At 59.4% G+C, this 16,389-nt stretch overlaps 6 protein-coding genes across 6 annotated transcripts; 3 read left to right on the top strand and 3 right to left on the bottom strand.

The window, feature by feature from the left end:
• Window positions 1–652: 652 nt before the first annotated feature.
• On the top strand, window positions 653–2,510 carry BKCO1_420006 (ncs1 nucleoside transporter family protein; the record flags this gene model as incomplete). Its single annotated transcript, XM_020275918.1, has 4 exons — window positions 653–863; window positions 919–1,150; window positions 1,203–2,236; window positions 2,293–2,510. The coding sequence occupies 4 exons, from the start codon at window positions 653–655 to the stop codon at window positions 2,508–2,510; spliced, it is 1,695 nt and encodes a 564-aa protein (XP_020128265.1).
• A 174-nt stretch (window positions 2,511–2,684) lies between these two features.
• Window positions 2,685–4,121, bottom strand: BKCO1_420005 (uncharacterized protein; the record flags this gene model as incomplete). The annotated part of the gene is made up of 1 exon (XM_020275907.1): window positions 2,685–4,121. One exon carries the CDS (start codon window positions 4,119–4,121, stop codon window positions 2,685–2,687), a length of 1,437 nt encoding a protein of 478 aa, XP_020128264.1.
• A 2,111-nt stretch (window positions 4,122–6,232) lies between these two features.
• Window positions 6,233–7,799, top strand: BKCO1_420004 (uncharacterized protein; the record flags this gene model as incomplete). Its single annotated transcript, XM_020275896.1, has 4 exons — window positions 6,233–6,640; window positions 6,696–7,212; window positions 7,273–7,639; window positions 7,736–7,799. The coding sequence occupies 4 exons, from the start codon at window positions 6,233–6,235 to the stop codon at window positions 7,797–7,799; spliced, it is 1,356 nt and encodes a 451-aa protein (XP_020128263.1).
• Window positions 7,800–9,061: 1,262 nt separating this feature from the next.
• BKCO1_420003 (aminotransferase family protein) lies at window positions 9,062–10,668 on the bottom strand (the record flags this gene model as incomplete). Its single annotated transcript, XM_020275885.1, has 3 exons — window positions 9,062–9,740; window positions 9,884–10,475; window positions 10,578–10,668. The coding sequence occupies 3 exons, from the start codon at window positions 10,666–10,668 to the stop codon at window positions 9,062–9,064; spliced, it is 1,362 nt and encodes a 453-aa protein (XP_020128262.1).
• Window positions 10,669–11,241: 573 nt separating this feature from the next.
• Window positions 11,242–12,387, bottom strand: BKCO1_420002 (uncharacterized protein; the record flags this gene model as incomplete). Its single annotated transcript, XM_020275874.1, has 2 exons — window positions 11,242–11,647; window positions 11,702–12,387. 2 exons carry the CDS (start codon window positions 12,385–12,387, stop codon window positions 11,242–11,244), a joined length of 1,092 nt encoding a protein of 363 aa, XP_020128261.1.
• Window positions 12,388–13,733: 1,346 nt separating this feature from the next.
• BKCO1_420001 (platelet glycoprotein ib alpha chain) lies at window positions 13,734–15,773 on the top strand (the record flags this gene model as incomplete). Its single annotated transcript, XM_020275863.1, has 1 exon — window positions 13,734–15,773. One exon carries the CDS (start codon window positions 13,734–13,736, stop codon window positions 15,771–15,773), a length of 2,040 nt encoding a protein of 679 aa, XP_020128258.1.
• Between the last annotated feature and the right edge of the window lie 616 nt (window positions 15,774–16,389).

The following is a 16,389-nucleotide window of genomic DNA, read 5'->3' as shown; positions in this document are numbered from 1 at the left end:
TCGAGGACGTGGCGATAGAGGAGGCCAGGGGAGGCTGGTGATTGTTGCGACGGGCCACACAGAGTGCTACCTATGATTCAGATGGAGGCGGATGGTGTTTTGAAAGGAGCGGTCGTGCACCGCGATCGGACGTGATCGGCTCCTTCTCCGCCGACCGGGGCGCGCAGCTCGTTATCACCAGCAACACAATCCTTCGGCTGTCACCGCCTGCGTTAATCCGATCTCCTCGTCAGTGAGCGGATGGACCTTCCATGCGCCGAGTCAGCCTGCCGCAGGTGTGAGAGCCGACCCAGGTGCCGCGAACCAGGAGCTGAGGACATGAGAGGCATCGTTGTACTGCCGTACCAAGCATGATTGTGCTCTGTCGACGAGGGGTACCTAGTCGGCGCTCCGTCTGCTGTTCCGGCTCGGCATCGCACTCATCTCCCCATGGACCCTCCCGCATCGAACTCTCGTTCCCTCTCCCTCGAGATAAGAGCGCTGCAATCAGACATCTGGGCCCCCTGCACGTGGAGATCAGCGACGGTTACGTTTGCCACACACCACCGAACCCCAAGCTTATCACAACTGCCGACCATGTAAAACCCGCTTGCAGCCCAGTCTCCAGTCCCGACCAGCTCTCGCATGCCCCCAGCACCCAACACTGCCCTCCATGGCTACTGCGCTGCGCCGTCGCCAGCTCAAAGATAAACTGAAGCTTCATGGCAACGACGAAGAGCATGAAGAGGCCAACTCGTGGTCGAACAGGGATCTCATCCCACTCCCGCCGTCTCGGAGAACGTGGGGTTGGTTCCATTTCTTCGGTTACTGGACCATCAACAGTCTGAACGTCTCCAATTGGCAGAGCCCCAACACTTTCCTGAGTAAGTCCATGTGCCATTCGCCCTGAAAGCGTTGGACTGACCCTCCTTTCCCCAGCCTATGGCTTGTCTGTTCCCCAGTCTTTGTGTGTCATCGTCGTTGGAAGGGCCCTGATCTGCTTCTTCTCCACCTTGGTGGCTTGGTGCGGCCTGAGGTGGCACATCGGCTTTACAATCCAAAACAGATACACCTGGGGCTTGCGTGGAAGCTACATCCCGCTTCTCCAACGTATCCTGCTGAACTTCATCTGGTGTGCTGTTCAGTGCTGGAACGGAGGGAGGCTGACTGCGTAAGTCACCGTCAACACCCCTCTTGCAATGCTTCGGCTGACAAGTATCAAGTGTTTGCATCGCCGCCATCTGGCCCTCGTTTGCTGCAATGCACAACACTCTGCCCTCGTCCATGCCTACAACCACCTACCAGTTCGTCGGCTTCATCGTGTTTTGGTGTCTCTCCTTCCCCTTCCTGCTCGTGCGTCCAGAGCGCTTCAAGCTGCCCTTCCAGATCACTTCCATCTACTGCGGCCTCGGAATGATCTGCATGCTCATCTGGTCTCTGTCTGCCGCCAAGGGCGTCGGCCCCCTCTGGAGCCAGGGACAAACCATTCCTGCCGCCTCATCCTGGAACACTTCGTGGCTCATGATGCGAGGCATCAACCAGATGATCGGAGGCATCGCCGCCGGCATCACCAACGGCTCCGACTTCTCCCGCTACGCCCGCGGCCCGAAGCACTACGTCGCCGGCACCATCACATCCGCCTGGATCACCGGCACGCTCGTCAGCCTCGTCGGCCTCGTCGTCACGAGCGCCTGCCAAAAGCTCTACGGCGAAGTCTTCTGGAACCCTCCCGACCTCCTCATGCGCATGATGGACTCCGGCCACGGCTCCAGCAAGGCGCGCGCCGGCGTCTTCTTCCTGGCCGCCGGCTTCGCGCTGACGGGCATGTTCGAGAACGTGTGCGGCAACGCCGTCGCGGGCGGCATCGACCTCGCGGGCTTGTTTCCGCGCTACGTCGACATCCGCCGCGGCGCCATCGTCACGTTCGTTGCCGTGTGGGTCGTCCAGCCGTGGCAGCTCATCAACAAAGCCGCCACCTTCGTCTCCGTCCTCAGCTCCTTCTCCGTCTTCCTCTCGCCCATCATGGGCGTCATGGTGTCCGACTTCTACCTCCTGCGCCGCGGCCGCGTCAAGCTCACACACTTGTACCGCACACGCGATACCGATTACTGGTTCACCAAGGGCTTCAACTGGCGTGTGCTCCCGTGCTGGCTGGCCGGCTGGGCTCCTACGGTCGGTGGCTTGGTCGTGACCGTGCAGGAGAAGGAGGATGCCCCGAGAGCGTTGTATGAACTGTACTACATGGCATTCCTGATCGGTGAGTCCATTTAGTTGATGCTGCTTTTGACTACTCGCTGACCGCTTCTCCACTAGGCTTCTTCATCAGTGGTACCCTTTTCTTCGTTCTGAACAAGATCTTCCCGTACCCAGGATGCGGCGAGTACGATGAGGTCGATGTTTACGGCACCTTCACGCCAAAGGAAGCCGCTGCATTGAGCGTCATCTCAACAACGGAGGGACTGGAAGAGATCCAGGGGCGTAGTCCGCAAGTGGAGAAGGAACCAAGGGAGACAGTGACCAGCAAAGAGTGAATGACAAACAAAGGGTGGCCGGCATCATATCGACGGCAATGATGCGGATATTGTCGGAAACACAGCATAATGTTTACTGGAATGACCTAATGTTAGACGACCTCTCCTTCCCCTTCTCGCAAAGCTTAGAAGAATCAAACCTGCTTGACCACCACCACCACCTCCCATCGAGCCTCACATCTCCTCCCCAAACAACGCCCCCACCGCCCGAAACACCACCTCCCTCGGCACCACCACCTCGACCCCCGCCCCCGCCCCCGCCCCGACCACCTCCTCCACAATCCTCTTATGCCCCAACGTATACCCCATGCAATCCATATACACCAGCACTTCCCCACCACCACCACCAACCAGCTCCTTCACCCACCCCGCCACCTCCCTCACCTCCCCCTCGCTCGCCTCCCCGTACGGCGTCGCCGCCTTCCCCCCGACGACCTCGCACCCGCCCACGCCGTCCCACCGCCTGCGCGCCGCCGCCACCTGCCGCTCCTCCGGGCTCACGAGGATCAGCCGCGGGGGCTGTCGGATTTTGGCCGTCGTTCTGGTCCTGTTGCTGTTGTTGCTGTTGTTGCTTTCGCTGTCGCTTTCCCTGCCCGTCCCTGCATCATCCGCGTCGACGTCGCGCAATGATCCTCCTCCTCTTCGTCCTCTTCTTCCTCTTCCTCCTCTTTCCTCCAAAAACCGCCGCACCGCCTCCTGCGGCGCGATGACCGGCACACCCAGGCCGCGGCCGCCGTCGTCGTCGTCGAATCGCGGCACGTCCCCCGTGCAGAGGAGGAGTATGGCGTCGACGGATGCGTCGTTTTCGTCGTCGTCATCGCCATCATCATCCGTCTTCGCCCTCGCCCTCGCCCTCGCCCTAGCAGCAGCAGAAGCACCAGCAGCAACCCCCCTCACGCACGCCTCCACCAGCGGCTTCAAACGCCCCGCATCCATCTTGACCTCCGTCCCGTCGCGCATGCGGGAGACGAGGATCTGGGTCGGCTCGTCGTCGTCACTGTCGTCACCGTCGTCGTCGTCGTCGTCGTTGCTGGGTGCTTCCGGTGGAGGAGGAGAGAGCGTGGCGCGCACGTCGGCGAGGGAGAGGGCGTCGAGGGCGCCGTGCTGGACGAGGCGCGTGTTGCGGGGGAGGAGGCGGGGGAGGTCCGGGGCGTAGTCGTGGCGGGGGGATTGGCCGATGGTTATGAGGGCGAGGGTGTGGGTGTGGGTTTGGCGGGGGGGAGGGGGAGGGGGAGGCATTTTTGGTGGTGGTGGTGGTGGTGGTTTTGGGGTGGAAGCAAGGAATAGAGTCGATGGTTTACTGCGGCGTGGCGCACGTCGGTGTAGGTAGGATTCGCCCAAGTATGTACCCAATCGTGTGCACGTCGTCAGCGCAGGCCTCGGGATCGGAGCTGCGATGCCGAAAGGAGCCTCGAAAGCGGAGATGGAGGCGCCTGGTCCGAGAAGTTCTGGCTTGTCATGTCTCTTTGCATCCAACTGATTGTTTTCAGCCAGCAAGAGTAGGATGGGCAGGAAGCAGGTGAGATAAGTGCCTTCTAAAGCTTTGTTGAATTTTGCGACTACATGGTCGATGAAATCTGATGACCACCGTCCGCCGTATTTTATGACCATTACAGGTGGACGGCATCGTACAAGAAGATGCACTTCGAATTCTTCAAAGCTTCGCGTGACCGCTTTCAATGATCCAGTGGTTTATCTTACTGCGTGCTCCTTACTAATTGGCCTTTTTGGATCGTTCTATTTTTTGATAAGCTTGTCCTGTTCGCATCACTCAGCAGCTCGGTCTTTTGATAATTCTGACCGTCCAGTTCAAACACTTGCGACTCAGGAAGTTCAGCTCGCGGTACGTTGTTGTATGTCTCATCTCCAGGTAACTCGGCTCCGAAGGCTCCTTGGATCGGTGGTGAGACTGCGGGTGGCTGTGCAGCTGACTGCCGCTTGAATGCGCGCCAACGCTTGCTTCTTCACAGCCAAAAGGCTGCTGCGCATACCAAGATACCAGCAGCAGCACCCAAAGCGATGCCGGCGATTGCTCTGGAGCTCAACGACAAAGACTTGGACAAGGGACCGGCGGTAGAAGACACCGACGCCATCGTAGAGCCCGACGTAGCTGCAGACGATGTTGATTCGGAGGTGAATGTGATGGTAGCAGAGTGGGGGAGGTCAAGAGTGGATCGAGGTCTTGAGTAGCGGCAGCGGAGACGTACGAAGGGGTGTCACGGTCAAAGTAGCGGCAGCGGAGACGTATGTACGAAGGGGTGTCGCGGTCAACCTTGGCGCCATTCTTGTAGCCGGAATAGCGACTGTTAGGCTGGTCTTCGTTTCCGATGCACGTTTCGTGGTCTGCAAGAAGGCACTGCCAGTACACTTCCTCCTTGTTTTTCGTGCAGTCATCACCGACGCCCCAGGCCTGTTCGCGGCGTCTGACCAGCAGATTCTGAACGGATTGGATCAAGTTCGGTTGGTTGCACTCACGACAGTTGAGAATCGGTATGGCGGCGCACAAGTTTCCTCCCTTGCTGTTCTTCGCGGTAGCGTTGCACCACTGTTTTCTCCCAGAAAAAATCCGACTGGGCCGTACAGAGGCCGTCAGGGAGGATGAGACATGTCGACAGAGAGCGAGCGAGGAAGAGGGTGAGCACCTGCACGATTCTGCAGGGCTGTATGGCTACGATGTATCTGTGGCATCCGAGTGTTTGTGCGGACGGCGAGGCGAGGGATTATCATTGCGGGTGTTTCGAGTCGCTGGCGGGTGCGTCATCGGTAGGCTATCTTATCGGTTCCGAGCTGCCCCTTCCGCTCCCCTTCCGGGGGTGCCGCTGCGTGCCTGTGTGCCTGCGTCTTGCCAGCACCAATGCCCAGCCTCCAACGCTGGGCTGTGGCACAACAAGCCCCACTTGCGGACGTCCAGGCCATACGGGAAAGGGGTCGGCGCTGAGCTGGAGCCCGCTGGTTGGCCGCTGGCTGGCCGCAACCCAGCGGCATGCCGACGCTCGCAGGCTGGCCGCCGCAGCTGCTGCAAACCCCGAATGCTGAGAGCCGCCGACGTCGTTCCGCCGTTGCGTTGCCGCTGCACGCCTTGCAACCCACGCCACTCGACCGCCTCTCGCCATGCTCGTCTCCGTCCGCCTGTGGCCTCGCTTGAGCCGCGAGCATGGCAGGCTGGCCGCCGACAAGCGAGCCCAGGGCGCAGCCCCTGCGCCGGCCCTTTCGATAGCGCCAGCCCCTGCAGCGGCTTGGCCAGGGCCTGGGAGCCTGTGGCCTGTGGCCTGCAGAATTCCAAGCATGCCCGGAGCCCGCAGCTGCCCGCCCGCACGGCAGGAGCTTGATGACGCCCAGCAGCAGCGGCACGGCGGTGCAAACGGAACACGCTTCTCCGGCGCTGGGCCGCAGGGCCGCCGCGAGATGAAAGCGGATGGCGCGCCGCAGATGAGGATGGCCAGCCCTTGCGACACCAGAACCCTGTCCCAAGTGCTGAGTTTAGCAGCGATCCGCCCCAGGCGATCAACCCGCGAAACACCCAACCTGCACTGATCAGGCCCGCTGCCTGCCCACTGCCACCGCCAGCGTGACCCCCCCGACCGCCCCCCGGCGCGTTTCACGCCCCAAAGCCCTCTTTCCCTCCGCCTCTCGTTCATTCACGACACCCATCCGTCGCTCCTTGCGCCTGCAACGCTTACCTTCTCCGTCGCTCTGGCAGCGGCGACGTCCAGGATCCCACAATGTTAACTACCTTCCACCGCATGCTGCTGGCCGCCGCGTTCTGCGTCTTCTTCACCATTTTCCTGCTCCGCTTCTCCCTGCAAGTCGAGGATGCCGTCCCCCAGCTGCCCACCACCCAGGACGAGCTGTTCCCCTACGACATCTACGAGAACCAGTCCGTCGCCATCCCGCTCTCCTCCTCCTTCGAGGAGACCCCCACTCCCGAGGGGTGGCGATTCCATCCCGCCCGCGACGCCCGCAACTACGGCCTCAACGAGGAGCAGTGCGACTGGACCTTCCCCAACCTCTGGATCGAGCTTGAGAACGCCGCCAGAGTCCGTCGCAACAAGGGCAATGTCACCAAGGAGGACCTGGACATCACCTGGCGCGATGACGCCATCACGCGATGCATGATCTACGACCACCAGGTGCGTGCCATTGCACACTACTCGCTCATGAAGCTCCGCTCTGACCGTGCTGCAGCTCTACATTCTCGAGACGAGGGGGACCACCCACCGCCGCGACTACCGCGAACGCACCCTCGCCGTCCTCCACAACATGCACCGTGCCATCACCTCCTACAACGGCCCGCTCCCCAACATTGAATTCGCCTTCTCCGTCGACGACTGGGTCTACAGCGACATCAAGCAGGATTACGATCACATCATCTGGGGCTTCACTCGCCAACCCGAGTGGCCGGATGTGTGGCTGATGCCTGATTTTGGGTACTGGTCGTGGCCCACGGATCCTGTCGGCGCTTACCAAGACGTACGGAATCAGATGGGCGTCCGTGAGAAGACGCAGGCTTTCAGCGAGAAGAAGCCCAAGGTCGTTTGGAGAGGAGCTGCTATGACGGATCAACGCAAGCAGCTGATCAAGCAATGGGGCCAGAAGTCATGGAGCGACATTGTGGCGCTGGACTGGAACGACCCGGACGTTGAAGAGAAATTCGTGATTATGCCGGATCACTGCCAATGGCAGTATGTGCTGCATACTGAAGGTTAGTTGCCGACTCACTACACTCGACTTTCAACCCAGACAGACTAACGTGTTCCTTTAGGGCGCTCCTACTCTGGCCGCCTCAAATATCTCCAAAACTGCCACAGCGTGCCCATCATCCCGCAGATGCACTGGATTGAGCCGCATCACAAACTCCTCATCGATCAAGGTCCGGCGATGAACTACATCCCGGTGAAATTCGACTTCTCAGACCTCGGCGAGAAGGTGGAGTACTACATGGATCACCCTGACGAAGCCGAGCGCATCGCCGACAACAGCGTCGCTATGTTCCGCGACAAGTATCTCACGCCCGCCGCCCAAGCTTGCTACTGGCGCAAGCTGTTCCGTATGTGGAGAGACGTTAGTTTCGAGCCGGAGCTCTCTGAAGATTATGGGAAGCCGCGCGGGATTCCGTTTGAGACTTATGCGTAAGTTTTGCCTTCCCAACCTTTCCCAGATGCATCCCAGCATCATGCTAGTCGAGGTTTCATTAGTCGAGAAGCTTCTGCTAATTTGTGCCATAGCCTGCTTGACATCTATGACTCGAACCCTTGGAGGGATACCGAGCCTGCGCCGACATCAAAGTAGAAGGACGGAACTCACAAACTTTGCTTCTCACAAATCGGCCACTGGAGGGTCAGCTTCGTTCCGCACAGCCTTACAACTATCGAATCGTCTCGCTCTTAGTTGGAGCCGGCTTCGCCATGCATCAAAACGCCTGGAGGCTGTCATCGAGTTTCGGAAATTATATTTCCTGGCCGGTCGACTACGGGTCCTAGAGGCCTTTTACTCGACATCATCTCTCACCGGTGGAACCAACACTACGAACTGCGAGCCCAACGAATCATTCGGGCGACCATGGCGTGTATTTTGATCTAAGTGTCGGTTGTTGGACTTGCCATGTTACTAGAAGGCAACTGGATGCATCAAGGCGTTTCTTCGTTCCACCGATTGGATCGTTTGCGTTTGATTTTTTTTTGTTTTATGTTTTCGCGGGTGTCTGCGGTTGATACCCTTTACTCGTCACTTGAGCAGACTCGCCATTGGCTATGTGGGCGAAGATTAGACGGACAAGCAGACCGGATTACGAAAATAGGCCACAGCCATGTATGTACAATCAAAGAAGATTATCGACCGGGGTGCGCATTCAACCATGGCGCAATTAGCTTGGATGGGGACGCACAGCATGGCCCTGGGGTTGAGTCGGGACAGACAATCGCTTGGGGTCAGGGTTTCGGGCATCGTCATCTTTAAGGTTCTCTAACTTATAATTCTTCGAGACGAGCAAGCTGTTTGGCCTGAGGTCTGACTGGTGGTGTCAGAAGTCTGAGACTATCCAGGTGCTTCAAGCGACGGAGATAAAAGAAAATCCAATATTAGAAATCATTAGTCGGAGCAAGTATCCGTCGAGTCAAGAAAAAGAAAAGACGGAAGATCAGAAGACGTTACCTACGACCGGCACTTTCCGTTCAAACAAGGTCACGGCGGCTATTCGTGTGTAGTCACGTCGAGTAGGTAGGGTGTTGGGGGCACGCAATAGGTCCCTGGGTTGCACGTCATGCACACAGGTCATGGAGAGATAACGGGACGACCTCTTCACCGCTAACATGTGCGAGAACTCTTTTCTACTTTCTTTTTCTAAACCCTACGTCCCTACCTACGTGCTTTGAAGTAATCGCTATGCCCTTCGTCGTATCCAGTCATGCAACCACTTTTGCAACTTCAACGATAAAGGAAAGAAAAAAACCATCTCTTCCATTACAATTCTCCTACCATTCGCCCTTCCCTCCACCCCCTCCTGCTCTCTCTCTCTCTCTCTCTATCTCTATCAACCACAACACCACCCCCAATCAATCCAACCACTCCCCCCTCTCCGCCCTCTCACAAACCTCCTTCAGCACCCCAGCCGCCCACTCAAAGTCCGCCACCTCCAAATACACCATGGCGCTCAACCGCGACCACCACCCCCCACCATACTCAATCAACGCCTGAAACCCGCCATACTCCCTCACCATCACCCCGGCCGCCCAATTCTTCACCCGCGCCAACACCTCCGCCTCAGCCAGGACGACATCCCCCCCACGCGCCTTCGCCCTCGCCTTGGCAACGTCCTCGCACTTGGCAAGCGACAGCGGCAGCCGGACGTTGGCAAAAAAGCAGGCGCCCATGGTGCGCGTCGCGTTATCCAACACCTCCGTCCCGAGGATCTTTGCCGCGCGCTGCCCCCCCTCGCGCGCGAGCCCCTCGCAGTAATGCCGGATGCCGGCCTCGCCGCCGAGGGAGGCGCGGTAGGCGAGGGCGGCGCCGACGCAGAGGAAGGGCGTGCAGTCGCCCGAGCCGGTGAAGGCGAAGTTGGCGACGAAGTCGGATTCGGAGACGCTTGGCGGGAGCGGGTTGATGTAGGGGTCGGTGCTGGTGGGGTCCGGGAGAGGGCGGAAGCCGTGGGAGGTGGGGAGGGTGGAGCGCATGAGGGGTTGGTTGCGGAGGGGGACGTGGAAGATGGCGCAGGCGCGGGGGGTGAGGAGCCATCTGGGAGGAGCGGGGGGAGGAAAGGTTAGTGGGTGGGTGGATAGGGGGGAGGGGAGGGGAGGGGATGGGACGGCGGCGGGGGGGTAAGAGGTGAGTGGCAATGGGGCAGATGTGGGGGAGACGGGGAGAGGGGGCAAGCTCACTTGTGGCAGTTGCTCACGAAGAAATCCGGATTCAGCTCGGTGAGGTTCAGGTCGACTTGGCCGACGCCGTGGGCGCCGTCGACGAGGCTCAGCACGCCCAGCTCGCGGCACGCCTCGGTCAGCCTTTCAAACGGCATCCTGACGCCGGGCATGGACACGACGGTGTCGAAGATGGCGACCTTGACGCGGCGGCCGGCCTTGGTCTCGGCGTCGACGACGTCGCGGAAGCGCTGCACCAGGTCGTCGTCCTCGACGGGGAACGTGTACTCGACCTTGGCGGCGCGGGCGGGCGTCGTCTCGCACACGTACTTGACCGTGTTCTCGCAGGCGCCGTAGATGGTGGCGAAGTAGACGATGACGTCGCCGTCGGCGAAGACGAGGTTGCGCAGCACCGTGTTGACGCCCGTCGTCGCGTTCGGCACGAAGACGAGCGTCTCGACCGGGGCGTGCAGGTAGTCGGCCATCAGCGCCCGCGACTTGCGCAGCTCCACCGGGTAGTCGTACCGGATGAACTGGTCCGGCCGCGCCTCGGCCAGCGACTGCCAGCGCCGCATCTCATCCTGCACGGGCTTGGGGTAGGTGCCGAAGGAGCCTGGGTGCCATTGGTTATCATCTCGAGTTGCCGGTTGCAGGAGGGAGAGAGTGCGGGGTTGAACGGTTGCGCAAACCGAGAATCGTGTGGAGTCTCACTGACCATGGTTGATGTTGATGTAGTCGTCGTCGAACAGAAAGTCCTTGCGCAGCTTGCGGCCGAATTGAGACGTGGTGATGGTGCTGTCGCCCATTGTGAAAGATTGACGGTTGCGGTGGAGGTTGATATCGCGGGGAGTCGGAGAACGCGAGGGGCAATTGAACGATGACGTAAAGCTTTCAACCTTGCAAAGAGAAGTGCAGTTGAAGCATTTGATTGTAACCACTTTCCAGAGAGCAACTGGAGAATATGTATGTTGGGTGATGACTGAGTCACTGGCACTACAGAGCCGGACTTGTCAATCTAGCGCGGAGTGAAGGGCGCGATAACGCTAGCAACCGACCCACGATAACATTTCAACATGCTGAGTCATAAGCAGGTCTGCACGAAGAGTCACCGTTTCTTTTTATAGCAACTACCTTATATTTTTTTTTTCAAGTAATCGGTCCTCCAACTACCCTAACACGCCGTCTCTACATTACAATCATGTATCAGAACTTCCAAGATCCACTAAAAGCCACCAAATCCGTCTCTTAACGCGGACATTAACTACATAGAAGCCAACTCTTGAGAAAACCGCCAGGGTATTCTTATTCTTTTGCAAGTGAAAAAAAAGGAGTCGCTCAGAACTCCCTGACAATGATCCTCGTAATAACCGCATTTTCGTCTAGATGCGGGGCGTGTACAACTCCTTATTCACGTTGACCCTCCGCCGGTACTGGTCCCTGAATCTTATTCTGCCCAAAGTGCCCCATCCAACAACGCCGAAGAAGGCGACGGCCCAAACGAGAGTGATAACCAGACCCGTAGGGAATAGCTGGTCAAAGGCCAGTGTCAGGCCAGGCACTTCCAACGGAGCCAAGCGGTAACCCGGGATGAGAAAAGACACGGCATTGGCGGCGTTGGAAGCAGAGGCGTCCGCACCGGATGTGGTGTCTGCAGCTTTGTTGGAGAAGACACCGTTGAGAAACGACGCCTGAGTGGCTGAGAGCTTAGTGGAGAGCGGAGACATGTCCTGGGGAGAACGCGCCGAGAGCTGGACTGTCGGCATGAGCAGGTCTTGCATTTCCGGACTGCAATCACATTAGTTCAGATCTCGAGTGGATTATGTTGGGGGTTTAACGTACGCCGACTGCGTGTTGTCCAAGGCGTTTTGGTCGACCTGTCCAACATACATGAGCACCTTGATCGCCCGCGGACCGTTGGAATCGGACTGGCGACTGGCAAGTGTGCTCCCCTCCCTAGCTTCAATCTCGCGCAACTTGATTGGCGGCGATGCCAAGGTCGAATCCAGGTCTCTTTTCGACGGGGAGTCTGAGCTGTTGGAAGCTTGCACCGTGGCGCTCGTGTAAGACAGTGTCATGCTGATGTCTGCGGCCGTCACACCCGTCCACGGGTCGAAGGGTGGTGTCATGTTGTACATGCGGAGCTCTGCCTGGAAAACGCCCGTCTGGTTGTTGAAGAAGGGGATGTTGTAGCAGACAGCCAGCCCGCTCGGATTGTCCGGCTTCGAGGCCAGCCGGGCCATGGCACCGTCGCATGATGCCTTGGTTTGCGAGTTCCATTCGTCCGAGTCGACAGTGCCGTTGGCGGCCGGCGTTGTCGTGACGCTGCTTGGGTCCGATGTTGCGTCATCCTGGCGGGCCTCGAGGTGGTTGAAGAGGTCGTGGGCCTGCCTCATCATCGTATCCTCGTAGCTGTGCGCGCGACGATGGAGCGCATGAAGAAAATGGCCTCCGATACTCTTTGCAGCGACATCAGCGGCTTGTCCGATTACTAGAAGGCCAGCGACGAGGCCCGAGGAAAGTCGCATGTTGAACTGTCCAGCAGCCTGACTGGATTGAATTACGTGGCGGGCGGAGAAAAGAGCGTGGCCGTGGTGTAGGTATTACAAGGGACGAGAAAACAACGAAAGGCTGTCCAGCAGCTTACCCGGGTGGCGGCAGAAGAGAAGGAGCGGTGGCGAGGATGTTAGGATGGAGAAGGAGCCAAGAAGAAGCCGCATGAGCGCATGAGAGCATGACAATGACAGGATGCGACGGCCAGGCGGGATCAAACTGTGGTGAGAGGAACTCAAGACACAGGAGCCATCATGGCGTGACAGGCGCCGTCGAGGTGTCTTGGTGGAGGAGCGGTTGACACTCGAGCTGCGACGCGGTGCGGACGAGATGTCGATGGCAGGGGGCGCGGCGCTGATCCAATTAAGCTTCGGCCTGTGCCGGGCAGCGGCCTTGTCGATTTGCGGGCCTTATCTGGCCCAAATTAGACACAGGCCAGTCGATGTGGAGGAGCAGGGCGGCACCGAAGCGCTGGCTGCGACAGCTGGGGCTCGGCTGCGGCGCGGGCCAATCAGCGCGGGCAGGCGGGGCGGCGGCCGGGGCGTGTGAGCGGCGCCAACGAGCTTCAGCACTGTCGCAACCCTGCGCCCAAGGCCGTGCAAGCCGCTGGGTGGCGGCGGGCGGCGGGCGGATGCCAGGCCAGCGGCTGCGGCTCAACGACGGCCTCGTGGCGCCGCCAGCGCCCGCGTGCCTGGCGTGGGGTGGAGGTAAGCGGTGGACTGCGCGCAGCATCTGAGCATCTGAGCGCCATCTGGATCCCCCACCCCTGCGACGCCCTGCGCGCGCCCGCAGAGCCCTCGGTCGGCCGCACGCCGCACTACACCCTCCCGCCGCGTCGATGCTGCATCTCGCCGCCGCTCCTCCACCCACAGCGCGCTGCGATGCACAGCGCTGCACCGCGGACGCATGGCATCAGCTGAGGGCGGCGCGGCGCTCGTTTGCGAGGTGTCGCTGCCCGGCGGCGAGTTCGCGTGAGACACGTAACAGTGCATGTCGGGTCGCAAGTCGTGCCCGTCGCGTCCTCGCCCAACTCGCCAACCTCACAGCCCAAGCACCGTTGCAGACGGCGGCTGCCAGCGCATCGCCCCGGCCAGGCGCAATCAGCGCCCCAGGGCACGACACCCCGGGACTACATCTTCACCACCCCGACTCCTCACGCGCGCCCTCGCCTCCCTCTCTCCCGTCATGTCCTTGGCCTCCGTTGCACCCGCCGTGTAAACCGGCGTCTAGGTGACTTGTCCTCCCAGACCCTCTTCCTGGCCCGTCCGGTCGTGTCTCCGCCTCTCCGCCTACTAGCCTCGCTTCACGCCCCGCCACAGCAATGCAGGCTTCACCGTTCCTCGCGGGCTGGTCCGCCCCCGCGCCCGCCTCTGCATCCAAGCACCCGTTTCTGCATCAGACAATGTCCGTCTCGAATTTCCGCGACGACCGCCCGTGGGACTGGCCCGCACGCTCGCCTCCCTCGCCGAGTGCTTCGTCCTCGACGTCGTCGGCCAGCCGCAGCATGACCCCCACCAGCAAGAACCCATGGGCCAGCAGCGTCAGCGTCGTCTCGCCCGACAGCGCGAGCTCCTGTGGCTCCCCGCCACGCATCCTGCCATGCCCGACCCCGCCGTCCTTGAGCTGCAACGTCACCCCCACCACCAGCCGCTGCGCCACTCCGGTTGCCCCTCAGCCGCTAAGCGGGGCCAAGCCGTCCTTCATCACCATGGGCTCGCCCGCTCCCAGTTCTCCAACCGACGACGCAAGACAGCAGCAGAAGAAGTCTTCGGACCTGGTGCCCATGCCTACGCCTACCCCCAACCCTTTCCGGGAAAGCATCGGCCAGGGTGTCAGTCTTGCTCCTCTCTTCAACGCCACCATCACCCCGGCGTTGGAGAAGCAGTATGTTCACCGGGAGTCACCCACGCTCATAAGCCGCCAGGGCTGGGAGCGAACCACTGGTCAACGGGCCTACACGTGGGCCTTGGGCAATTCCAGGACTGCTCTGCTGTTCTTGATGTGCGATGACATCGCCGCTTGGAGACGTGCTAGCTTCTACTGGCTGGAGGACTCCAAACTTCCATTTCAGGAGGCAGATCTCGAGGGCATCGCTACTAATCCAAAGAAGGTCGTGGAGAACCAGTGGCGCGTCTTGACCCGAGAACTTCCGCAGAACGGCCAGCATACGGACTACCACCCGCGTGACTTTGTTCCTCTGAAGCAAGTCAGTGTCATAACCCACCTCGGATCGGAGAAGAAGGCTGTAGACAAGGTGCGCTGGATGGGCGACGACAACGGCCGTGTCTATGTCCGGAAGTGTTTCACATTTGAACGCCACGCCGAGAAGCTTGGTCTACTCAGCCAGATCCAGAAGCTCAAGACACTGGAGCACCCGAACGTCGCCAAGGTTGTGTGCTCGTACGCTCAGGGCGCCACGGTTGGCTTGGTGACGATGCCAGCACAGCTCGCGCTGGATGAATACCTGCGCCATCCGATGGCGGGAGCCCGGCCTGGCCTTCTTCTGGCGTGGATCAATGATCTCACACAGGCGCTCGCTTACATCAACAACATGGACATGATGCATCAAGCAATTCGACCCAACAAGATCCTGTTGGACGGGCCAAGGATCCTGTTCTCTGCGTTCGGCATTTCGACCGACGGTCTGAGCATCTCGCCCCGTGGCTCGCCACGCAGCTACCCGCCTCTTCCCAACAACAACAGCATGAGGCCTCTGAGCGAGGCGGCATACATCTATGCCGCTCCCGAAGTTGCGGCGCGCCAAGGCCAAGGCCATCGCTACCGTACATCTGCCGACATTTTCAGCTTGGGTTGTGTCTTTTTGGAGATGTTGACTGTTGCGAAGGGCCAGACGGTGTCCAATCTCCGTGGCTATCGCTCACAGTTCAGTCGCGATCAGTCATTCCACGCGAACCTCGATCGGGTCACGTCCTGGCGCAAGCTTCTTTCCGGGCTCAGCAGCGGCCATCGTGAGAGCCGTACCAACTCTGGCATCAACAACGGCACCCAAGCCCTCAAAGGTGCTGCTCCCATCAGCACGGTGGAGAGTCGGAAAGAGGATGAAGCAGCAGAGTATCAAATGTTGGAGTGGGTCGGCGTCATGATGAACGCCGAGAGCGCCAAACGACCCAAGATTCGCCGGTTAGCTGCGGCTATGAAGCGACTGGATGAGACACGAACAGTGCGCAGGAGGCGCAGCTTCGATGCCGGCGACGCCGCCCACGTCCCTCCCACTGCTCCCACTCCAATTGCGGCGTCTCTTGTGCCGCCTGGAGGTGCCACTTTGGACAGCATTCGAAGGCGTTGGGGCTCGATGGCGGAGAAGGGGCCTGTCACCGAGGGTAACCTGATTAGCTACTGAGGCGTAGCTGATGCGCTCTCCGGCCGGGCTCCTTCATCCCCATTGCGTATTCTATTCGTGTTCCAATTTTTTACTAAGCTACAGATTCTCACAGCAAACTTTCGCGATTTCACGACACAAAATCCGCATGAAGCAACACACTTTGTTCACTTTCTCCATCTACTTTGACGTATATCACGACCTAGCATGCGGCATGTAGCGCGGCATTTCTAGCATAGGCACTTCCTTTAGATTAACCTGGGTCGGCCCATCTGTTTGATACCCCTGCTGGTTTTCTTTTTACATTCTTCGTTGGCAGCACACATTTCCATTCCTTGAGCAGGGGTCCATTTCCGTCATAATCACACTATTGTTGCGATGGTCTGGATGCTGGAAAGAGGCGGTACGTGGCGATGGGCATGATTTGAAGTCATCCACCGGGTCTCTCGCTGGGTAAACCATGGGAGAGGTACGGCAAGGATGATTCTTTTGGGTGACCGCGATTCTCTTATCTCTGGTCATAACGAGAATCAGATCCGTGCGTTACTGCAGATTTCGATTGGAAATATCGTATCAGCAGTGTCCATCGATCGGTGCGGCTTGGCAGGGATTTTTTTCTCCTGTTTTTCCTTTCTTT

The sequence above is a fragment of the Diplodia corticola genome (assembly GCF_001883845.1).
Source record: "Diplodia corticola strain CBS 112549 chromosome Unknown scaffold42, whole genome shotgun sequence".
In the NCBI taxonomy this organism is placed as follows: domain Eukaryota; kingdom Fungi; phylum Ascomycota; class Dothideomycetes; order Botryosphaeriales; family Botryosphaeriaceae; genus Diplodia; species Diplodia corticola.
This window is presented reverse-complemented; position numbering and strand designations above follow the sequence as displayed.